General features: G+C 41.7%; 1 protein-coding gene across 1 annotated transcript in view; it reads left to right on the top strand.

Moving 5' to 3' along the window:
• LOC137379650 (secernin-1-like) overlaps window positions 1-25,522 on the top strand; it is a 152,399-nt gene that overhangs the window by 93,847 nt on the left and 33,030 nt on the right. The window contains exons 5-6 of the mRNA XM_068050785.1: window positions 11,133-11,289; window positions 24,759-24,939. Of these exons, the coding sequence (XP_067906886.1) occupies window positions 11,133-11,289; window positions 24,759-24,939 (338 nt within the window). The remainder of the gene's footprint in view (window positions 1-11,132; window positions 11,290-24,758; window positions 24,940-25,522) is intronic.

Raw genomic sequence — 25,522 nt, 5'->3', positions numbered from 1 at the left:
AGAGACCTCTCCTCTTTTGTCTTCAAATTGCAGTCTCTTCCTTTCTGTGTGGCACAATTCAAACAACCCCAGGTTGCCCAACAGGTTTGTCATGTGACTAGCTCCTTATTTAGAACAGTCTCTCCTGTGAGGTTTTGTGGACTCCTTCAAGATCCAGACACTCTGAGGGGGGGAGGGGGCAGTTTTGGAATGCTGGCTCATTGGCTCTCAATGTCTCTTGATCATCACCATTGACAACAAGCAATCTGGCTAATTGAATCAGGGAGTACTCCTATTGTCTTCAGGCAACTGTCTTTTAGAATGCAAATGTGCAGCCATGTTTTCAGCCACTGTCCTTTAGAATGCAAATGTGCAGTCATGTTTTCAGCCACTGTTGTGGTCTTTTTAAACAAGTTATTTCAAGTCCAGTAAATGTTCAAAAATAATGTTCCATATGATGACATTAATATGTCTCATTTTGGCAGGTGTGGCTTCCATCACAACAGTAAGACACAGGGTTCACACACATTTGCACATATTCATCCCATGCATTCCTCAGGCTTTCAGTTAAGATTTCTATTCAGATTTCTGGTAGTACAGTGTTTTTAAATTCAGGACAGCACGTCGGTTATAATGTTGTTCTTCTCAGCTATATGTACAATTTTCAAGTTGAACTGATGGAGAATTAGGCTCCATCACAACAGGTTGGCATTTTTAACCTTGAATTTTTCCAGAAATATGAGGGGGTTGTGGTCAGTCCAGCTTTGGATTTCTTGGCGGACCTGAGCCAATTTATCAAGGCTCAGTCTATATTGCTTCTGTTTTATAGGTGGGGTCTCTCCTACATCTACATCATGTGTTGTTAAAGAGGTATGACCCAGTTTGTCCCGACAAATTTCCTCAAAATCCCTGAGCGGTGTTGCCAGGTCCTCTCTCTGCTGGTCAGATAGATAATCAAATAGGATATCTAGTCTCCTTAAAATTTCAGTATTTTCCAATTTTACAGTGGGGGGGATTCAATTTGAGAATTTTCTGGGTTCCCTTCCTCACCTAGTTGGTCATCACTAGTGCTGTCCTGCTCCACTCTCTTAGTGCCTGACACACACTTGCTGGTCTGTCTGATTCCCGACTGTGGTTTCATTTTAGCATATTGATGTGGCACAGCCTTTGCTTTTTCCTCTGGTCTGGAGTATTAATTAGATAGTTCATCTCAATTATCTTTTTCTCTATGCTGTATGGGCCACTGAATCTGGCTTTTAGAGGTTCACCTTGCAATGCTAACAGTACCAGAATGTGGTCATGGTTTAAATTCTTGCACTGCCACTTTTTTATCTGCCTGTCTTTGCAGGTTTTGCTGAGATGCTTTCAAGTGTTCTTTTGCTCCAGCACAAGATTTACAAAGTCTCTTATGAAAAGTGGACACGTAATTTAGTAGAGGTTTCCTCCCTTTGATACAAGAATTTTTCTTTATCATCTCATGTCCTAAAGCCAATTCAAATGGGCTGAAGCCTGTGGATTCATTTGGTGAATCTTTGGTAGTGAACAACAAGAAAGCTACTTTTTTATCCCAGTCATGGGGGTAATCACAGCAGTATGCCCTGATCATGGTTTTCAGGGTTTGAGGGTATCGTTCCAGAGCCCCTTGTGACTGTGGATGGTGTCATGTGTTTCTTTGTATTATCTTAAGCAACACAATGAGGTACATGGATTCCAGTTCCTTGACGATCTCTAGAAGGTTTATTAACAGCTAAACTAATACACACAGTACAGAGCAATCTATATACAGAACCTTTGTCCAAGGTGTTGCTGTGCAGAATGACTATGGCTTTAAATCACATGACTACATCCTGGTACTTAGCTCATTAGCATACTGAGTTCTTAAAGGGACATCACTCTTAAAGCGATCATACAACATCCCCGTTCTTTCCAAAGATAAGTCTCCTATGCTAGAAGTAAAACATATAAAATTGGATGATATCAAATTAGTTATACAAGGATAGAGATTATAAAATTCACAAGTATAAAGATAAGCATTGTGAAATTTATGAGTGCAGAAGCTTAAGAGTCCATATGTCATTTCGGTGATTTGACAACTCTTGCAAATCTTGTTACTGTATAACCTTCTGGAGATGTGGAGTTCACCGTTGGCAGTTCTTGGCTTGCAGACGTGTTGTCAATCTGTTAGTTGTCCTGTTGTTCCGTTACATCCTCATCACGGAGTATGTTATTTCAAGTCTGCTGTGCGCAATTGCACACTTCTCTTAATTGGCTTCGGCTCCTCCTCAACACTGCTCCATTACATGTTGTAACCTCGTAAGACCTCGGCTCACTGCAGACTTTGGAAACCTCTGCGGGTAAGCATGTTCTCATTGTGGGGTATATGACCTTGACCTTTTGTCCTACGTGTAGTTCAGTTAGTTCTGCCCTTGCATGTCAGTCATGCACTATCTTCATTCTCCATTGTTTTTTGAGCAGTGTCTCCTGCATCTCAGAGAACTTGGACAGATTGTGGCTCGGCAGAATCATTCTCATTTGTTTGCCAAACATGATCTCTGCTGGTGATAGTAAGCCCAGATCAATAGGAGTAGCTCTGAGGTGTAACATGACCGCACAAAAATCTTGTTTCGTTCTCCTATACTTCAGGATAAGCAATTTAATTGTGCGAACCATTCACTCGGCAAGACCATGTGTGAGGACGTCATGTTGTTTACGCCCCAATTGGTACACATATCCCTGAAAGGTCTGCCTGTATACTGTGGCCCATTGTCAGAAAAAATTTCTTCAGGTGCACTGAACAGACTGAATATGGCACTCAGTGTATCCGCGACAACTGCAGTTGAAGTGTCTTTGACCTGTCTGACAATTGGAAATTTCAAGAAATAATTGGTGGCTAAGATAAATTCATCTCCATTCATGGTAAGTATAAAAGTGGCGATTTTGGACCAAGGACTGACGGAATCTCGTGAGGGTATAGAGGTTCTTTATGTTGTTGTGGATGGTGGCTCTGGCATGCCTTACATATCCTCACAAACCTTTCGATGTCACCTTTGATCCCTGGCCAATATACAGTGTCTCGTGCCAGTCTCGTTCGCTCTGTACCCATAAAGCCTTGGTGAAGTAGTGACAAGATGTCCTGTCGGAGAGCTTTGGGCACAATCGCTTGTTTTCCCTTGAAGGTTATGCCTCTCGAGCTAACGAGTTCATCTCTATAAGGCCAAACGCATCTAAGGGTTTCTGGCACCTCTTTTTTCGTATCAGGCCATCCTTCTGTGATGATTCTCCACTTTGCCTTCAGTTGTGGGTCATTGGCCTTCGACAAGGTGCCGCACAAGAGGCTGCTGCATAAGATAAGGAAGCATGGCATCAGAGGTAAAGTATTAGCATGGATAGAGAATTGATTGACTAACAGGAAGCAGAGAGTGGGGATAAATGAGTGCTATTCTGGTTGGCAATCAGTCACTAGTGGTGTGCCTCAGGGATCGGTGTTGGGACCGCAATTATTTACAATTTATATAGATGATTTGGAGTTGGGGACCACGTGTAGGGTGTCAAAGTTTGCAGATGACACTAAGATGAGTGGCAGAGCAAAGTGTGCAGATGACTGTGAAACTTTGCAGAGGAACATAGATACATTGAGTGAGTGGGCAAAGGTCTGGCAGATGGAATACAATGTTAATAAATGTGAAGTCATTCATTTCGGTAGGATGAACAGTAAAAAGGATTATTACTTGAATGGTAAAAAGTTGCAGCATGCTGCTATGCAGAGGGACCTGGGTGTTCTTGTGCGTGAATCGCAGAAGGTTGGTCTGCAGGTACAGCAAGTAATTAGGAAGGCAAATGGAATTTTGTCCTTCATTGCTAAAGGGATTGAGTTTAAAAGCAGAGATGTTATGTTGCAGCTGTATAAGGTACTGGTGAGGCCGCACCTGGAGTACTGTGTGCAGTTTTGGTCTCCTTACTTGAGAAAGGATGTACTGGCACTGGAGAGGGTGCAGAGGAGGTTCACTAGGTTGATTCCGGAGTTGAGGGGGTTGGCTTATGAGGAGAGACTGAGTAGATTGGGATTATATTCATTGGAATTCAGAAGAATGAGGGGAGATCTTATAGAAACATATAAAATCATGAAGGGAATAGATAAGATACAAGTGGAGAGGATGTTTCCACTGGCAGGTGAAGCTAGGACAAGAGGGCATAGCCTCAAGATTAGAGGGAGCAGATTTAGGACTGAATTAAGAAGGAACTTCTTCACCCAGAGGGTTGTTAATCTATGGAATTCCTTGCCCAGTGAAGTAGTTGACGCTTCTTCAGTAAACGTCTTTAAAGCTAAGGTAGATATCTTTTTGAACAATAAAGGAATCAAGGGATACGGTGGGAGCGTGGGTAAGTGGATCTGAGTCCACGAAAAGATCAGCCATGATCTTATTGAATGGCGGAGCAGGCTCGAGGGGCCGGACGGCCTACTCCTGCTCCTAGTTCTTATGATCTTATGATCTATTGATTCCTGTGGCTGTTGCTTGTAGGACATCATTTCTAGGCGATGAATTCTAAAATTCACTCTTACACGAAGCTGATCTTCCAGCACTTTCCATATTTTTGTGGGATCTTTCTGGTCCTCTTCGGATAAGCAAGTGGTATTGATTCTGTATAACCCCTCATTTCCAACTGCTATCAGTATTTTTACAGCCTGCTTCTCTGGTTCTGCAACCACTCGGTCTCTTTGTTTAAAAAGTTTAAACTCAGATAGGATATCCATGGCCTTCCAGTTCATGCTGGGAAATGTGATATCTGTTGTTCTGCTGTTCTTTTGCTTTCTGCTCTATATTTAACTTTGTTCAGCACTGTGTGTGTCTTCAGCACTGTACTTATTGGTGACTTTTCTGTTTGTGGCTTAAAACTGTTTTAAAACTTGTTCTATTAACTCTGTGCTGTTCCCCCTTCAAGAAATTCTTTTCTTCAGGCTAGCTGCTTTGACAGAGTGTAACAGGTGTTTGACAGTGTTCTCTGTTTTTCCTCTTTCAGCACTTGGTTTGTATGTTTACACAGCCATTTGATAGGCAGTTCAAGGGTTTTCCCCTTTGTTTTCTTCTTTGCTCGAGTTTATTTATCTTCTTCACGCTTGACATGTTTCATGATTTTTTCAGCTTAACTGCTTTAATGGAGACTCTGAAGAAGGGTCACTGACCTGAAACGTTAACTCTGCTTCTCTCTCCACAGATGCTGCCAGACCTGCTGAGTGTTTCCAGCATTTCTTGTTTTTATTTCAGGTTCCAGCATCCGTAGTATTTTTCTTTTAATTATGAATGGAGACTCTGTTGTGTTCGGGGGGATCCCGAACATGCTATTTTTACACTATCAGACTTTGGTTTTTTTTTCAATTTGTGCGCTTTTCAGGGTTTCCCCTTTTTTTTCTCTCAATCACACAGAGCCTTTAGAAAATGATTTTTTTTTAAACTCTTCAAAGGCTTTTTTTAACCAGGATTGCTCAATCATCGGCCCAATGATTCACTCAATTGCTTGCTTTCCAGCCACGCTTCTGTTCTATGGAGCTATTCTCAACCTTCTAAGGTATGTATCTTTCTTTCACTCTTTTCAGGTACTTGTCTTAAAGTTTCTCCTCTTGTTTGCTGTTTGACCTGTGGTCTTCAAGCTTATATCTTGTCTTTTCACCACCGCTGCCACCATATCATGAGTTTCTTTGTATGATCATAAGCAACACAATTTGGTACATGAATTCCAGTTCCTTGAAGATCTCTAGAAGGTTTATTAAGAGCTAAACTAATACACACAATACAGAGCAAACTGTATACAGAACCTTTGTCCAGGGTGGTGTTGTGCAGAGTGACTATGGCTTCTAGTCACATGACTACATCCTGGTACTTAGCTCATTAGCATGTTGCTAATTAGCATGTACTTAGCTCCATTAGCACTGAGTTCTGAAAGGGACATCACTCTTAAAGCGATCATACAACTGATGGTATGCTGAAGATTTCAGCTGGTCAATACCAAGGCTGTGTAGGACTTCCTGGAATGTCCAGGACATGAAATCAGTTCCTTGATCGGACTGAATTTCTTTGTGCAGGTCTTATCAAGTGAAAAACAAAGCCCCTTAACTACGGCTTTGACAGTCATTTTCCTTAAGGGTATGGCTTCTCGGAATCGAGTGACCATATCCATGATCATTAGGAGGTATTGGTATCGTGTCTTAGGTAATGGTCCTATGCCATCAACCAAAACTCTGTTGAAGGCTACCTGAAAATCAGGGATTAGGGATTAGTGGAGCAGGTTTGATTGTATGTTGTGGTTTCCCAACAACCAGGCAGGTATGGCACGACTAGGAAAATTTAACAACATCCTTGTGCACTTGAGGCCAGTAATGTTTTGGTTTATCTTGGCCTGGGTTTTTCTGATTCCCACATGCCCAGCCACAGGCATTTCATGGGCAATACCCAAAATCTCCCTACCATATTTAGGGGGGACTTCAATTTGGTGAATGTCTGACCACTCCTCCTCTGCAGTTTGCTGCAGCGGTCTCCATTTTCTCATTATTACTCCATTTTTAAAGGAATAACATTCAGGCATTTTCTTTGCCTCTGCCTCAGAACAGGCAGTCTGTGCTATTCTTTCAAACTCAGGGACTGCCTGCGGGGCTTCATTTAAAGAGGATTTACTGTACACTTCATTCTCCTCCTCTAAAACTCAAAAAATGTTTCAGCCAGCCAGGCATCAAGGTCAGCTGGCTCAATTACTGACTCAGCTCGTTCTGTTGGAGCTTGCTTAGCCTTGGGTGCAGTTACCACGCAGTCGGGGAATATTCCAGGGACTTCCTCCTGTATTTGTCCCATCTCCTTGGCCTCATTTGGCTGGTCTAAATCTACTGGGGCTGCTACCACCCTACCTCCAGCCAAATTATTGCCTAGCAGCAAATCTATTCTGGCCACCGGCAGAGTGGGAACAACCCCTCTTGTAACTGGTCCAGAGACTAGGTCACACTGCACATGAACCCAATATAGGGGTACAGACATGTACCCAGTTTCAACGCCTTTGATTAGAACCTTTGCCTTTAGCGAGCTCTCTGGTGGAAAGGTCATACCTTTATCCAGCATTAAAGACTGCGTGGCCCCGGTATCTCGGAGCAGGAGAATGGATTAACCAGTCTCATTAGAGGGACACCTTTTCATTTAAAACAAAATCCTGATAACCTTCAGGAATCTTGTCTACTTCTGACGCACCTACCGCAGTATTCTTTGAGGGGTCCATTACTTTGATTAGGGCCAGAAACTGGTTTGCCTGGCTGCCTGCTTGGGCACCCTTTTCTAGGCCAGCCTTGTGAACTCCTACAAAATTTACTGGCTTCCCCTTTAACTTGCAGCAGTCAGCTTTCACATGCCCTGCTTTATTACAATGGGACCACATAGGTCTGTGGAAGACATTCATGCCCTCTGCACTTCCTTTCCTTACTGGTGGAGGACTTCTTGCATTCTCATTTTTGGTTCCCTTTTCACTAGTACCCCATCTTTTATCATTATCCCACTTTCTGTCTTTCCTGGACCTCTGGGGATTACTGTGAAAGGGTTTTCCCTGAAAAAAGGATTTATGAGTAAGCTCATAGTCGTCTGCCATCGCAGCAGCTACTCTTACCCTTGTAATTCTTTGCTCCTCAATATGAGTATGTTAAGGGGAATTGCTATTTTTAGATTCTTCTAGTAAAATCACTTCTCTCAAATTTTCATGTGAGATGTCTAACTTGAGGGATCGTATCCAGCGATCGAAAGCCATGTGTTTAACTTTTTCAAATTCAATAAAGGTTTGGGCAGGTCTTTCCCTAGCATTTCAAAACTGTTATAAATAAGCTTCAGGGACTAGCTCATATGCATTTAAGATAGCAGTTTTAATTGTTCGTAATCGGAAGAGCTTTCTTCTCAACGTGGAATGAGCTTCACGAGCTCTACCCGCCAACTCACCTTGTATGAAGAGGGTCCAAGATACTTTTGGCTATCTTAGCCTGGTAGCTATTTTTTCAACGAGATAAAATAGGATTCGACCTCTTCCTCAATAAATTTTGGCGCTAATCATGAGTGTCTCAAAACATTAAAGTTTTGTTCCAAATTGGAGATACTGTTTGAATTACTGGTGTCATTCTCCCCTTCTGCTTGCAGTCTTACTAACACAAACTTTTTCACCACTGCCTCTCTTTCCTCCTTCCTTCTGCAATTTCATTTCCTCTCTTTTCAACTGACATTGCATTGTCTCTCCAACTGCAGCTGCATCTTTTGAGAAAAACCACACCTACCACAAATGGGGCATATTAATTTTGTCATATGGAACATTAATTTTAAACTCTTACTGGACTGAAAACATGGCTTCACCTGCATTCTAAAAGGACAGTAGCTGGAAACATTTGCATTCTAAAAGACAGTGGCCTGGAGAAGGCAATGGAACTGCTCCCTGATTCAATTAACCAAATGGATTTTGGATCAAAAGACATTGGATGTGTGCAAGTCGGCATTCCAGCCCCCTACTGAGGATGTCTACTCCTCAGATAGAGAGAAAAGGGTAGGATGCAATTAAAGTCCAAATTACTGTACAAGAGTCTGTTGCTTAAAAAAACCTTCAGCATTTCTTTCAGGAGGAAATTTTATAACAGTGTTGCAGGCCTGAATGTTCCTTGTCCTGGAGTTGCTGAAGTGTTGTAGTCTTCTGTGGTTAAAACACAGCCCAAAATTGGTGGTGTGAATCCTGGTTTACTTTCACAGATGGAGAGTCTCAAGTTACCTTGCAATTTCTCTGCTGCAGTGGTTTTTCAAGTTGTTATTCAGCAGGATTCTTCTGTTTAGCTAGACCGTATCTCACAGCCTCTGGCTGCAACTGGCTTACTGTGTTCTTTGGTTGATCTTCCCTCTTGCTCCAGAGAGCTACCTTTCAAGGTAAAACTGCATAACATTTGAGTCTCTGTCAGGTGACAAAGGGCTGTCTCCCTTGTTGTGACCATACAGTGGTCCAGGATATGGAAACCGTTGCTGTTGGTGTTTGAAAAGGGACCATTCTTTTACAGTGGTGCTACTTCACACCTGTTCATCTTGGTTTGGGTTGTGAAGTCAGTCTGTCTACGGAATCTTTGATAGTCCCATTCCTGTAGGTAGGTGTCATTAACATAAAATGGGCTTCTTTCCATTTCAATGTGTTTTCCCAAAACCAATTCAGACACAGTTTGCAAATTTGCCTGTCTATTGACAGTACAGGAGGGGGGTCACCTGACCTCTCCTCCATCTTGTCTGTAGACTAAGTGTGTCCATTTTCTTATAACTCAGTTCAAACTGTTGACTTTTCTTTTATAATTCCTCCAGGTCATTTATTTTTCATCACTGCTCCTTCCATGAGCGTGACAGCATGGAATAAGGAAAGGCAATTCAACCAATTCATCCGTCTTCAAATCTTATATAATTATCCAAGTAACTTCTGCGCATTCAATATAATCATCCAATATTTTATGTGTAGCTTAGATTCTACCAAACTATTTGATCTATTCATAAACTATATAGATCAGAAAACTGACACTTTGTGGGGGGGAAAATCACATTAGCTGAGCATCAACTATGAAGATACTATTATTTATGATCAAATAGTAAATATTGCCGCTGATTTCCTGAGAAACCTTTTTTGCTCTTAGAGGAAGTAAAGGATTAATAGGCACGTACTTGTGCTTAGGTACTGTGTTGCAATCTCAGTCCAACTCCACTTATTTACATAACAGCTGGAGCCATGAAGCCTGAGAACCCGGCTAATAAAAGGATATCCCTTGTCAGCCTCCACTACTTTGATAAATGATTGAAGCTACTCAAGGGTGCTTGCACCATTCCTGTAGTATGTTACCAGAGTGACTTAACATCTAAGAAGGTTCCTAAGATGGTAGGTCTCCATTGGTAGGCAAAATACTTGTACAGGTTAGGGCATGCTTGGATTGGAAAGTATGCACATTTTATGTTCACATGGTACAGATGTGAATGATCATTTTCTGTTGCCGATCTATTGTGGTGTACCACCTTTCTCTTGTGTATCGGCATGGACCATGAAGAGAAGCTGAGGTACTGACTACCCAACATCTTTCCACCATCTACAAGGAACAAGTCAAGAGTGTGATGGAATACTTTCCACTTGCCTGGATGAATGCAACTCCAACAATACTTGAAGTTTGCCATCATCCAGAGCAAAGCAGCCTGCCTGATCAGCCACCCCTTTCACCACCTTAAACATTCACTCCCTCCACCACTGACGTAACATTGTAACAGTGTGTACCCTCTACAAAATGCGCTGCAGCAAATCTCCAAGGCCTTTTTGACAGCCCCTCCCAAACCCTGCCACCTTGAAGGATAAGGGCAGCAGGTGCATTGGAACAACACCACCTCCAAGTTACACACCATCCTGACTTGGAAATGTAATCTTGTTTCTTCATTGTCACTGGGTCAAAATCCTGGAACTCTGTCCATAACTGCACTGTGGGTGTACCTATACTGCATTGATTGCAGCGGTTCAAGTAGGCAGCTCACCACCATCTTCTTAAGGGCAATTAGGATCGGCAATAAATCCAGGCCTTGTTAACAACACTCACATCTTGTGAATGAATAAAAAAACTGCAGTGTTTCTAATTTCTTTCATATGACATGTTTTCCTCTGATCAGAATGATGGAATGTGCACTCTGGATCAAGGATGAATATATCATGTCAAGTGTATTAGAATAATACATATGGGGTAATTTTCCATGGATGTGAACTTACAGAAACTGCCCTATAGAGGAAATGTTTTATCTACAGTTCTGTATTAATAGGAACCACTCAGCAGGTCTGGCAGCATCTGTGGAAAGAGAAGCAGAGTTAATGTTTCGGGTCAGTGACCTGAAACGTTAACTCTGCTTCTCTTTCCACAGATGCTGCCAGACCTGCTGAGTGGTTCCAGCATTTCTTGTTTTTATTTCAGATTTCCAGCATCCGCAGTATTTTGCTTTTATTTCTGTATTAATAGGGATGTTAATGACTGCTGTGATATTAGCAAAAATTGTAAATTTCTAACAATGTAGTAATTATTTCTAGATTGATGCTTGTTTGAATTATGTGATTGTTTCAGCTCACTGTCAGTTTCTGAATACCCTTATCATTAGGAAACATCACTTTGCAAACAATGATTGATGCACTGCGTGACAGGGACAACATAGATCTGGATTCTTTTCTCATCACAGGGAGCATGGTGTCCATCCTGCCTCAGAGCAGCAGCTCATCTTGTATCCACTTCTTCACAGCCACTCCTGACCCCACAAGGTTTGTCCTACATTATGAAATAATTGGTTGACCTTGAGTGAAAGGTAATAGACATAACCAAATGACTTGATTCCACACGTGCACTTACACAGTTTGTGAAGATATTTTATTTTCCACATGAATATGTATTGGGCTCCTCCGATGGCTTAACATTGAGAGGCTGAGCCATACCGACAGGGTCCCAAGTTCAATATCCTTCTTTGCAAACAGGTAAAGATGGTAGGAACACTGACTGGTCTCAACATCCTTAGATTAGGAAGGGGAAAATTAGCCAGAATTCCTGCTATTGAATGCAATCCCCTCCTGAAACCATGTTGTGAGGATGTCATGTGAGGATGAAATCAGGGTTAGGTGTGAGGCCTGTCAATGATCAAGCAACCAACTGACGCACTCTGACTAGATTTGTGTGAATAGTGCTGCTTGGCAAGGTATAGGGACACCAGTGGAACTGTACTGTAGAAATGAAATCACTGCCTGAAGGAAAAGAGAAGGGGACAAAGAAGAATAAAAAGTCATTGTGAACTCCACACAAAAAAAAACAAGCTACCAGGAAAGTGGAAAAGGAAAAATATGTGCAAGGAATAAATAATAATTTTAACTATCTGTCTTTGCATCTATTTAAGCTATTTTCACACTTCAACTGAAAATGCACTTACCATCTCCAAATGAGTACATGAGACCAACTGAATGCAGTGATGTCAAAATACAGTCTCCAGAACACAGTTGGATATTTAATTGTGGCACATGTGCATGAACTATTGAGTATTAGATGGAAATTATGTTTGCTTCAGTGTAAGGTCAGTTTAAACTAAGACAGTAATCACCTCTCTATAATGATTTTTTTGTTAATTATGTTGTATTTTGTTTTCATTCTGCATCCTCCACACTGCAACATTATAGCTAATTCTGCTAGATCCTGGGGAAATCATGCTGTGGTGTTTCCAATAGCGATGCATTTGGGAAAATGCATTGGACATTGCACTGTTTTTGCCAACATGAAGCTCTGCACAAATTTCCATGCAAGCTCATTTGAATAAGCCTGAACATAACATCTCCCATGAGTCAGCGCAATGTATAGAACATAATCGAGCGCGACTGGAGCTTCCTGTTGCTGAATGTAAAATAACTTAAAAGTAAAATGTGTTCAAGTGATTGCTGCATCTGAAGAAACAGGCTGATCAGTGGTTTTGATTGACTGCTGGTTACAGGTCTTTTGTACCAAGGGCAAATTAAATGACTGAATTTGAATTTGAACAAGTATTTGTAGCATCAGTAAGAGAAGCAGACCTGAGTGAGGCTTCAATTGACTGCAGGCCATTAACTATGGATTAATGTGACCATGGATGCCTATGTACCCAAATTTCTGAGCGCAATGTGATGAACCTCCAAAACAACAACAACTTTCATTTATATAGCACCTTTAATAGTGAAACATCCTTGCCATTCCACCCTGGGATGTTCCCAGTTTTCTGAGTGGGGATTGCTTGGGGTGAACGGACTTTTAAATCAGTATAAAAGATTGCAGAAACTTGAGAGTAAAGTGGATATTGGCACAACTCACGCTTAAAGTTCTGTGATCTTTGGCACTATTTAATTGCACTTCATTCAGATTTCTGCTGTTCTCTGGGCAGAAATCACGTGGAAACTCCACACCACGTGCTAGTACACAAATTAAAATGTTATAATTTAGCAGATAAGTAGTATCAGATGTTGCAAAGTGCAATGTCATTATAAAGCCCAAGGTCCTATGCCACTCAGATAATATTTTACCCACCAAAAGGTTCTTTCCTCCCAATCTCAGATGTTATCTGTAAAAGTTCAGAGCGCAGGCTGTAGATGAGTGGGTTAGGTTAGACAGAGTATCACACATTTGGTTAATTCATTCAGTCTGACAGTTTTTGTTTCATTTTTCATTTTTCCAGGAGTCTAAGGTGTCACTATGAGCAACAAATCCCTAGAAAATGCACTAATGTGCTCTATTCAGGGCAGACATACAAAAAAGACAAAAGTCAAGCACTTTAGGTTGTATGGTAACATCAGTAATCAATTCTGTCCTCCCTGGATAACCCTGTAGAGCCCAAATAAATTAGTCAAAGACAAGTGTATTAGCATGCAAGGGCCTTAAGCCCAATTGGAATTTTATACCCTGCACAATGAGCTCCAACTGGGCTGTGGTTGTAAAGGATATCTTTGGCACTGACTCATCCTGTGTGCCGATACTAATCTCTGCCAAAGGGTTTAAATACTGTGAAAAATTCAACAGTCTATTCATGCTTGCTGGCATGATCATTGTATAAAATGTAATCATACCACAACTTGCCAAGTTTATTTCAGCTTCAAGAAATACCTCAATAATAATTGTTGCACCATATTATTTGGAACATAATAGACAAGGACAATAGACCCAAATCAGACTTGCCCGTTCAGAAGTCACTGAACAGCCACCCTTATCAATCTGTGCTAAGGATTCATACGCCTCTTGGTACATGAAATAGTCGTTCGAGCTCTGCATTTGCCAGTGAGTTCCAGGAATTGTGTTTATTGCTCTATGGATTGGATGGTGTGTTTCACATTATTCCTACATAGAATAGTAAAACACAGAAGGAGGCCATTTGGCCCATCATGCCTGTGCCAGCTCCAAGGATATCCTCCCTTTCCAGCACTGCAATGCCTTCCCTAATCAGGACTGCCAGGAATCTAAAGCCCTTCCTCCTGCACCATCTTTCCAGCCACGCATTCATCTGCACTATCCTCCTATTTCTATACTCGCTTGTGGTACTGGGAGTATTTTGTAGATTACAACTTTTACATATTAAAAACATTTTCCTCATGTCTTAGGTACTTTTGTTTCCTCTAGTTACTGACCATTCTGCCACTGGAAACAGTTTCTCTTTATTTACTCTATCAAAACTATTCATGATTTTGAACACTTCTATCAAATCTCCTCTTAAGCCTCTTATAGCAGCGAAGGTTATAATGTTGCCAAGAAGAGTGATAACTCTGAGGATTGGGAGGATTTTAGAATCCATGAAAGGAGGACCAAGGAATTGATAAGGAAAGAGAAAAGAAAACATGAGAGTAGACTAGAAAGAGACATAAAAATTGATGGTAAATGTTTCTATAGGTATTTAAATAGGAAGAGATTAGTGAAAGTAACTGTGGGTCCATTAGAGGCAGAGACAGGTGAAATTATAATGGGTAATAAAGAAATGGCAAAGACATTAAACAAATGCCTTGTATCTGTATTCATGGTAGAAAACACAAACAAATTCCAGAAATAATGGGGAACCAAGGGTGTGGTGAGAATGAGGAACTTAAAGAAATTAGTATAAGTAAAGAAACAGTACTTAAGAAATTAATGGGACTAAGCGGCAACAAATTCCCTGGACCTGATGACCTGCATCCTAAGGTTTTAAAACAGGTAGCTGAAGAGACAGTGGACATATTGATTTTGATTTTCCAGAATTTCTTAGATTCTAGAACATTCCCAAGGATTAGATTAGATTAGATTTAGATTAGAGATACAGCACTGAAACAGGCCCTTCGGCCCACCGAGTCTGTGCTGAACATCAACCATCCATTTATACTAATCCTACACTAATCCCATATTTCCCTACCACCTACCTATACTAGTGACAATTTATAATGGCCAATTTACCTATCAACCTGCAAGTCTTTTGGCTTGTGGGAGGAAACCGGAGCACCCGGAGAAAACCCACGCAGACACAGGGAGAACTTGCAAACTCCACACAGGCAGTACCCAGAATCGAACCCGGGTCCCTGGAGCTGTGAGGCTGCGGTGCTAACCACTGCGCAAATATAACTCTATTATTTAAGAAAGCAAGAAGAGAGAAAATGGGGGACTATAGACCAATTAGCCTAACATCACTCGTAGCCAAAATGCTAGAATCTATTATTAGAGATGTGGTAACAGGGCACTTTGTAAATTGACGCAGAGTCAACATGGATTTATGAAAGGAAAATTGTCTTTGACAAATCATTTATTTTTTGAGGGTGGTTGGAAGGATAAGGGGGAACCAGTGGATGTATTGTATTTGGATTTTCAAAAAGCATTCAGTAAGATGCCACACAAGAGGTTATTTCACAAAATTAGGTCTCATGGGATTGGGAGTAACATATTAGCATGGATAAGGATTGGTTAATGGACAGAAAACAGAGTAGGAATAAACAGGACATTTTCGGGTTTGCAAGTTGTAACTGGTGGGGTACACAAGGATCGGTACTTTGGCCTCAGCTAGTTACAATCTATATTAATGACTTAGATGAGGGGACTGAGTGTAAAGTATCCAAGTTGCTGATGATACAAAGGTAGGAAAGTGGGCGGCGAAGAGGATGCAAAGAGTCTGCAGAGGGATATACAGAGGTTGGGGAAGTGGGCAAGAACATGGTAGATCGAATGCTATGTAGCAAAGTGTGGAGTTATCCACTTTGGTAGGAAAAATAAACAAGAATATTTTTTGAATGGTGAGAAACTGGGAAATGTTTGTATTTAGGGGGACCTGGGTGTCGATGTACATGAATCACAGAAACTCAACATGCGAGTACAGCAAGCAATTAGGAAGGCAAATGGTATGTTGGCTTTTGCTACAAAGAGATTGGAGTATGAGAGTTAAGAAATCATTTTACAGTTATACAGGGCATTAGTGAGGCCATACCTGGGAGTACTGTGTGCAGTTTTGGTTTCCTTACCGAAGGAAGAGCAGGAAAGAAGAAACGTGGAAGAGAAATAGTAGTGGGGGATTCGATAGTTAGGGGAACAGACAGGCATTTCTGCGGCCGTAGACCTGACTCCAGGATGGTATGTTGCCTCCCTGGTGCCAGGGTCAAGGATATCACAGAGCGGCTGCAGGCCATTCTTAACGGGGAGGGTGAACAGCCAGAGGTCGTGGTTCACAATGGTATCAATGACATAGGTAAAAAGAGGGATGAGGTCCTGAAAGCAGATTTTAGGGAGCTGGGTAAAAAGCTGGACCTCAGAGGTAGTAATCTCCGGATTACTGATGAATGTGTGGCTGGAGAGATGGCACAGGAGGGAGGGCTTTAGATTCCTGGTGCAATGGGACCGGTTCTGGGGGAGGTGGGACCTGTACAAGCCGAACGGTTTGCACCTCAACAGGGCCAAGACCAATATCCTAATCGGGAGGTTTCCGAGTGCAGTTGGGCAGCGTTTAAACTAATTTGGCAAAGGGTGGGAACCTGAGGATGGGCTCAGATGGGGCAAAATCAGAAATGGAAATGTAAGGCAGAAAATTAGTGAGTGAGTCTGGAAGGCAGAGAAAACAAGGGATAGAAAATTTTAAAGAAGAGTTTGGCAGTGCTCAAGGGTATCTACTTCAATGCAAGGAGTATAGCAAATAAAGCAGGTGAGCTGAAGGCACAGATAAAAATGTGGCAGTATGATATTGTAGCTCGTACAGAAACATGGCTTAAAGAGGGACAGGAATGGCAACTTCACGTTCCTTGTTACAGGGTTTTCAAATGAGATCGAGAGGGGGATGAAAAGGGTGGGGGCAGGAAGAAATTTTGGTTAGAGAAGCAATTGCTGCTGGGAGGAGGATTGATATGATTGAAGGATCATCAATTGAGGCCATAGGATTGAGCTTCGGAACAAAAAAGGGACAATCACACTACTGGGAGTGTACTATAGACCCCGGAACAGTCAGTGGGAGATAGAAGAGCAAATATGTAGACAAATCTCTGAGAAGTGTAAAAACATGAGGGCATTTTAGGGGATTTTAACTACCCCAATATTAACTGGGATAGTTTTATTGTGAAAGGAATTGAGGGAAGAGAATTATTAAGGTGCATTCAAGAGAACTTTTTTTTGGCCAGTATGTAGCAAGTCCAACTAGAGAGGGCGCAGTTCTGGACTTAGTTTTAGGTAATGAAGCTGGGCAGGTGAAAGGAGTGCCAGTGGGAGAATATTTTGGTGGCAATGATCATAGTTCAGTCAGTTTTAACATAATCATGGAAAAGGACAGAGATAGAACAGGAGTTAACATCCTAAATTGGGTTAAGGCCAATTTTACTAAGCTGAGAAGTGATTTAGCAAAAGTGGACTGGAAACAGCTACTTGAAGGTAAATCAGTGTCAGAGCAGTAGGAGGCATTCAAAGGGGAGGTTCATCAGGGGGTTCAGAGTAAATGTTTCCACAAAGAGAAAGGGTGGGATGGCCAAATATAGAGCCCCCTGGATGTCAAGGAGCTTGCAGGGTATGATTAGGCAGAAAGGAAATCTTATGTTAGACACTGAGAACTCAATTTTAGTATAGAAAGTGGAGGGGTGAAATCAAAAAGGAAATTAGGAAAGCAAAGAGAGGGCATGAAAGAATATTGGCAAGTAAAATCAAGGAGAACCCAAAGATGTTTTATCAATACATAAAGAGTAAGAGGATAACTAAGGAAAGAGTAGGGCCCATAAAAGACCAATAAGGTAACCTATGTGCGGGGGTGGAAGATGTGGGTATGGTTCTTAATGAATAATTTGTGTCTGTCTTCACAAAAGAGGGAAACAATGCAGGCATTGTAGTTCAGGAGGAGGAGTGTGAAGTATTGGATGTGATAAACATAGGGAGAGAGGAAGTATTAATGGGATTAACATCCTTGAAAGTGGATAAATCACAGGGACCGGATGAAAGGTACCCCAGGCTGTCAAAAGAAGCCAGGGAGGAAATAGCGGAAGTCTGACCATCATTTTCCAATCCTCACTGGATACACGTGTGGTGCTGGAGGATTTGAGGTCTGCTAACATCATACCTTTGTTTAAAAAGAGAGCGAGGGATAGATTGAATAATTACAGGCCAATTAGTCTAACCTCAGTAGTGGGCAAATTATTGGAATCAATTCTGAGAGACAGGATAAACTGTCACTTAGAAATCATGCGTGGATTTGTTAAGGGAAGGTCATATCTGACTAACTTGATTGAATTTTTTGAGGAAGTAACAAGGATGATTGATGAGGGTTGTGCAGTTAATGTGGTCTACATGGATTTTAACAAGGATTTTCATAAGGTCCCACAAGGCAGACTGGTTTAAAAAAAAAAGCCCATGGGGTCCAGAGGAATGTAGCAAGCTGGATACAATATTGGCTCAGTGGCAGGAAACAAAGGGTAACTGTTGATCGGTGTTTTTGTGACAGAAGGCTGTTTTCAGTGGCGTTCCGCAGGGCTCGGTACTAGGTGCCTTGCTTTTTGTGGTATACATTAACGATTTGGAGGTAAATGTAGGGGGAATGATCTGGAAGTTTGTAGATGACACAAAAATTGGCCACGTGGTTGATAGCGAGGAAGATAGCTGTAGACTGCAGGAAGATATCAATGGACTGGTCAGTTGGGCAGAAAAGTGGCAAATGGAATTTAACCCAGAGAAGTGTGAGGTGATGCATTTGGGGAGATCAGACAAGGCAAAGGAATACACAATAAATGGGAGGATACTGAGAGGTGTTGAGGAGGTGAGGGACCTTGGAGTGTATGTCCACAGGTCCCTGAAGGTAGCAGGACAGGTCGATAAGGCAGTTAAGAAGGCATATGGAATCCCTTCCTTTATTAGCCGAGGCATAAAATATAAGAGTAGAGAGGTTATGCTGGAACCATATAAAACATCAGTTAGGTCACAACTTGAGTACTGTGTGCAGTTTGGTCACCTCATTACAGAAAGGATGGGCTGAATTTTACTAGCTCGACGGCGAGCTTCTAAGATGGCGGCCCACTAGCACTGGTTTCACTCCACGGAGCCACTGCGATATTATACGCGGCGGCTCATTTACATGGCTGTGGCAGACCTGGAGGGGCCGGGTTCTCTGTCCCCGGCAACGGTGTCCAGCGCCACTGCGCAGGCATGGCACCATTTTTAAAGGAGCTTCAAGCCCTTCCATTGAATTTGAATTTTTAAAGTTACAGGCAGTATAAATTTAATGTAAAACATTTAATAAAAGATTCAAGCCCCTCTCCCACCCCCCCCCACCCATGGCGAAACAATTTATTACTTGCCCTCTCCGCCCCCCAAAAAAACCTACCTTGCGATCCTGACCTTCCTCCCCCAAAGTTTGTAAACTATGAACTTTACCCCTTCCCACCATCCCCAAACCAACATTTAACACTGCTCCGCCCCCACCCGCACTGAAAACTTACCTGCTCCCCCTCCCAGCCAGTGTTCCGCATTCTGCCTCGGATCTCCATTCAGAGATCTGAAGGCGCAGGTGTTCTCGCAACCAACCTGAATATCGCAGCGGGACGGCCGATGGGAGCTGGTCGATCATTAATTAATTCATTTACATTCATTTAAATAGTTAGGTCCTGCTTCTGTTGCCGAGCAGCGGGGGAGCCGACACAAGGCCTCGCTCCCCACCGGTAATATGGGGCAGGGCCTTCCCAGCATCAAGGCCCGTGCAGGCCTCTCCCGGAGGCATTTTTCAGGCCCCCCCCCTCGCCGTGACCCCCATGCCGAGGGGCTGGTAAAATTCAGCCTGATGTAACTAGAGATGATACAGAGGAGATTTACGAGGATGTTGCCAGGACTGGAAAATTGCAGCTATGAAGAAAGATTGGCTAGGCTGGGGTTTTTCTCTTTGAAACAGAAGAGACTGAGGGGAGATTTGATTGCAACGTACAAAATTGTGAGGGGACTGAATACAGTGGATGGGAAGGGCCAATTTACTTTAGCAGAGAGGTCATTGTCTAGGGGGCATAGGTTTAAAGTGATTGGTAGAAGGATTAGAGGGGAGATGAGGAAAACCTTTTTCAGCCAAAGAGTGGTGGGGGTCTGGAATTCACTGCTCGAAAGGGTGGTAGAGGCAGGAAACCTCATCTCATTTAATAAGTGACTGGAGGTGCACCTGAAGTGCCGTAACCTGCAGGGCTACGGACCAAGTGCTGGAAAGTGGGATTAGGCTAGGTGGCTCTTTTTTCTCAGCCGGCGCAGACAAAATGGGCCAAGTGGCCTCTTTCTGTGCCGTAAACTTCCTATGATTCTATGAAGGACTTACCCTAGAGGGAGTGCAATGAACATTCACCAGACTGGTTCTTGGAATGAGGGGATTGTCTTATGAGGAGAGATTGACTAGACCAGGCCTGTATGCCCTGGAGTTTAGAAGAATGAGAGGTGATTTAATTGAAACATATAAAATTCTTAAGGAGCTTGACAAGGTAGAGGCTGAAAAAATGTTTCCTCTGGCTGGAGAGTCTAGAACACGGGGGCACAGTCTCAGAATAAGCGGTCGACCATTTAGACTGATATGAGGAGAAATTTCTTCACCCAAAGGTTTTGAATCTTTGGAATTCTATACCCCAGAGAGCTGTGGCTTCTCAGCCATTGAATATATTCAAGATAGAGTTCAATAGGGAATTAAGGGAATGGGGATAGTGCAGGAAGGTGGAATTGAGATCGAAGATCAGCCATGATCTTGTTGAATGGCAGAGCAGGCTCGAAGGGCCAAATTGCCTACTCCAGCTCCTATTTCTTATGTTCTTCAAGGAGAACAACCCCAGCTTCTCTAGTCTTTTCATGTAACTGAAGTTCCTCATCCATGGTATCATTCTAGGAAATCTCTTCTGCACCTTCTCTAAGGCCTTGACATCCTTCCTATATGTGGTGCCCAGAATTGAACACAAAAGTCAAGCTGAGGCCTAACCAGTGTTTTTGTAAAGGTTTAGCATAACTTCTTTGTTTTTCTACTCTCCTTCTATTAACAAAGTCAAGGATCCCATATGCTTTTTTAACAGCATTCTCAACTTCTCCTGCCATCTTTAAATAGTTGTGTACATACACCCCAGGTCTCCCTGTTCCTGCACTCCCTTTAATATTGTACCATTTTGTTCATATTACCTCTTCTCTTTCATCCTACCAAAATGAATCACTTCACACTTCTCTGCATTAAATTTCATCTGCCATGTGTCTACCCATTTCACCAGTCTGTCTATGCCCTTCTGAAGACTGGAGCAACAAATGTTAGAAATACCCTTTGAGGGGTAATATTTCTAGCGACAGATAACTTGCTGGAAACTTTTAAGAAAATCTAGCAGATCATGCATCTTACGCTAGGCATGGCTATGAAAACTGATACCTTTTAGTTAGGGGCACCTCTGACTTAGCTGACAAAAGTACAGGACGTGCCAACTTTTTCAAGCACTCCAGCTCCTCAGCTCCTGCCTTGTACATACCAGAGCATCTCCTGTCTTTTGTATGGTTGGCTTTATCCAGTACTCCCAGTCAGGGATCCTACTGTGGATCGAGACTGTCTTGAAGCATTGATGAAAGGCCCGGCAGCTTTATTCGGTAAGATGCTGCGTAGTTCACCTCAGTCACAACACAGTGTATTGCGATGGATTCAAGGCTCCTATAAGGTTATTTGCACAATCACCCCTCCAAGATTCCATGGGATGACCAGATCAGACCACTTCTAGGATTCTCATGCTGGTAGCATTGCCAGCTGAATTAGAATAGCTAGTAGTATTAGGAGTGATTTGAAAGTGTTTACCCCATTCAAAGGAGAATTGTTTTCTACTCCCAAGTATCTTGTTCCCAAAAAGATAGGTGTCTCTGCCTGTTTTGAACCTGCTATCACAGATGTTCTGGGCAATGTCCAGTGTCTCGTGAACTGGTTGGCTGCTCTACATGTTAAAAAAAAATGCATACTTTATGTTGCCATCCAGAAATGCCACCCAAACTTTTGTTCATTTAGTTTCAAAGGGCAAAGTTATGAATTATATGTTTCTCCTCAGCAGGCAGGGTTTTCACAATATACCTTTCTGTGGTTACAAAACACCTTGGGATACAGCATCTTCTTGTACATCTGCACCTGAATTACTGCCTCATCAGAGCTTCATGATGAAGATTTGCCAGCACAGCCATATTAAATAAATGAAGTCCAAGAGCTAGCATTCATAATCAATTACAAGTCCCAGCTACAACTGATTCAGGAGCTAATAATCTTGGGGGCATTGTCTGGACAATTCAGGAGTAGGAATTTCTGTCTTACAGCACTGTGGGATTTTATATTACCTTTGTAGGAAGGATTTCTAGTTGAAGATTATTTAGGAGTTTTAGATGTGCTGGCAGCTGTCATCTTTGTAGTTTCCACAGCCTGATTTTTTTTTTGGTCCCAAGCCCTCAATGCCTTGCTTTTCTAATCAGTAAAGATTGAGCAGGCCTCAATTCTAGACCTCACATAGTCATAGGAGGACAATGTTCAGTCTTCCTCCGTAGTTGACCTGATAAGAGACATGTCTCCTATAGCATGAGGCATAATTGCGGAGCAAAGAAACAATAAAGAATTCATCTGACACATCAATCGATTGGAACGGCAGTAAGCACTTCCAAACGGTAACACGGCATAAGAACAGGATTTAGATATTCAAATATAGTGTCCTCTTATTCTTGTTTGCTTTTCTAGAAGAACTGTTCCCAGTGCTTCTTTATTTAGAATCCAGGCTATTTATATATGATGTGAAAAACTGAGGTACCGACACTGACCCTTGGGTAAACCACTAGTCGGTCACTAACCACCAATCTAGGAAGGTCCCTTTTATTCCACTTCTCTGCCTATGCTCTTTTCAAACCTAACTGGAGTTAATGTAATTGATGTGTGTGGAGGCATCTATTCATATTCTTTAAACATTTACATTTTAGCCACAGGTGAGGAGCTCTCTGCAGTGTACACTACCTATAGTTTCTTGATGAAAAATTAATATGAATGAATGTGCAACTGAAGCTTGCAGGATTAGTGAAACTGCCACCCTTACTGTAGATCAGCTATGTCTGATTTGGTCTTCTGGCAGCAGTGTTTTAGACTAACCTAGAGTTTCTATAAGGTTGCATTCAGGGCACTGAAGGTGTCGTCTTTTAGTCAGCATCAGAAAAGTGTTTGTATTTATGTTTTTTTTAATTTAGCTGTATGAAAGCAAACTGGCACAAATGATGCAGGTACTAGGGCTTTATATAACATGGTAGACCACCACTTGCAACACCACTTAAATTAAATATCATAACATTTTCATGTTCAAGCCCAGTATTGTGATTTCCCCAGAAGATATCAAAGTAAGGTATGCTCCTACAATGTGTGGAGGATGCATATCATTCTAAGAATGGAGCAGACTGCAACAGATAGATAATCTATTTTTCTCTTCCTTCTTTTGGATGTTCCTTTGCAACACTCCATTCTATTTGGTAAAATGGTCAGACAACCTTCAAACTGACCTCTGCTGTTCAGATCTGTACGAGAGAGGGACAATTCCCTTGGGCCTATCATTGCCCCTCCTCATTCCTCCCACCCCTGCCCCCGCCAACATTCTGCTCTTTGGGAAAGTTGTTGATGTTCAATTCCATTGCTAATTTAGAGAACTTAAGTACCTCATCTTTTTGTTCCATGATGTACAGTATTAGAGGTTCAACATGTCACAACAGCACACCTTCCATTTATTTATTTACAGGCTCAGATCCTCAGACACTGCAAAGTTTTGGCTAGGATTTCACTGTTGGAGAGCTCCACTTCTGTAGTTAGAGTCTTCAGTGAGCCCAGTAAAATTCTGGTACTTCATACTAGCACAAATAGGTATTCCAGCATTTAATAGGTAAAATAGTTGTTCCTTATTAAAGTCAGGCCCTTTGGAAAATAGAAAGAACTCAGAACTGTAGAATGATCTCCCCACCCCCTCATTTGATCAAATTAATTGTGATATTCACAGTCCTTAACATTTCTACAGATTTCAAGACCTGACAGTACAATGTGTTTAAACAGCCACATTGAATTGTTATTTGCTGTCTGCAGAATAGTTTGGCTTTGCTCAGCTAATCTAGATTGTTCCGTGTACTTTTTCTCCTGAGTGTAACTAATTCTGTGAGATATTTTCTGTCCTCTGTTGAACAAATCAGAAAGACAGTCTGTTTTCTGCCTGTGCCACCATTTGCTTAAATTCCAAAACTAACATTGCATGAAGATGTTGGGCTGTATTTTGTAATTATGTTGAATGACTGCAGCAAATTTTTGTGGAGAAAATACTACAAAGAGGTGAAAAATCAGTGTTCCGCCTGACCATTAAGCTAGGATCTTATGTTAATGAAATTAACCTGTAAGAAGACAGGCTGATGAAGTACAGTTTAGCTTCTCAGTTCTGTGGGAAGAGAAGATAACTAGTTATGTCTGTATGATGAACAGCTGCAGCTATTAATTTATAATACCTTCGGAAGTTCTCTAATATAAAAGTGGCAGTGCAGTTGTCTTCAGAAATCTTGGAATTTCAACTGGGTTTCTGATGATTCTTTGGCGCTAAACCAGTGCTGATGGAAACATTAAATGGTTATGTCTCAAGGGACCAATGGCACCCATGCTTTGTTGACTTGTATTACTTATCACTTGTATTATGCATACGCAGTATTTCCTAGAGCTATGTCGTGGACTGTAAGGAAACCTTTGCCCTATTAATGGAATAAAAAAACTCTCATTTGTTTTCTTCAGGTCCATCTTCAAACCTTTCATCTTTGTAGATAATGTCAAGCCTGTCCCTAAAACAAAGTCTCCTAGTTTTGGTAATGAGGACCCAGCAAAGCAGCAGCCTGGTTTCCAGAGCAGACCTGACCGTAGGCATGAGTTGTATCAGGCACATGAGTGTGCCAGATCAGTTATGGAAACTGAAGAGGTAGGAGATCTCCTGATGTCACTTGATGCTTTGCTGTTTCTGCCACACACTGAATCGCCAAGCATTTCCTCCGATTTTATTTTGATGAGGCATTAATTAGATTTTTCAGTGATTCTTAAGTATCACTGTTACAAAGACAGCCAGTAATGTTCATGATGAACATTTATACTGAACGCTATGTTATGGAGGATTAGAATGTTACTTCGAGTAACTGATGAAGTGTTTCTTCTAAAATGTTCTTTGCTGAAATTATATTTTTGATTAACAATATTATGGACTTATATTGTTTGAAATTATCTTTCAGCTTTAGATGTGGCCTTTAAAAATGGTTTTAATCAAAGCCTTCTGTTTCTGCAGTTGCGTTTGAAGGAAAATGTATCTAACTGTGCAATGTTTTATCCTCTCTTCTGCTTTACTTTGTTTCATTTTTCCAAATTGGGCCTGATGGATGCTGTGTTTTAGTTCTATGATACAACAAAATGAGAATATAATTTAAAAAAAAGTTATTAATGCTCTGCTTGAATATATCACAGCTTTCTGGAGCTAATAATGCAATATGCAATTACTTATTAAATGATAACAG

This window comes from Heterodontus francisci, chromosome 2 (assembly GCF_036365525.1).
Source record: "Heterodontus francisci isolate sHetFra1 chromosome 2, sHetFra1.hap1, whole genome shotgun sequence".
NCBI classification, from domain to species: Eukaryota; Metazoa; Chordata; class Chondrichthyes; order Heterodontiformes; family Heterodontidae; genus Heterodontus; species Heterodontus francisci.
Note: the sequence above shows the minus strand (reverse complement) of the source record. Positions and strands in the feature narration are given on the sequence as shown.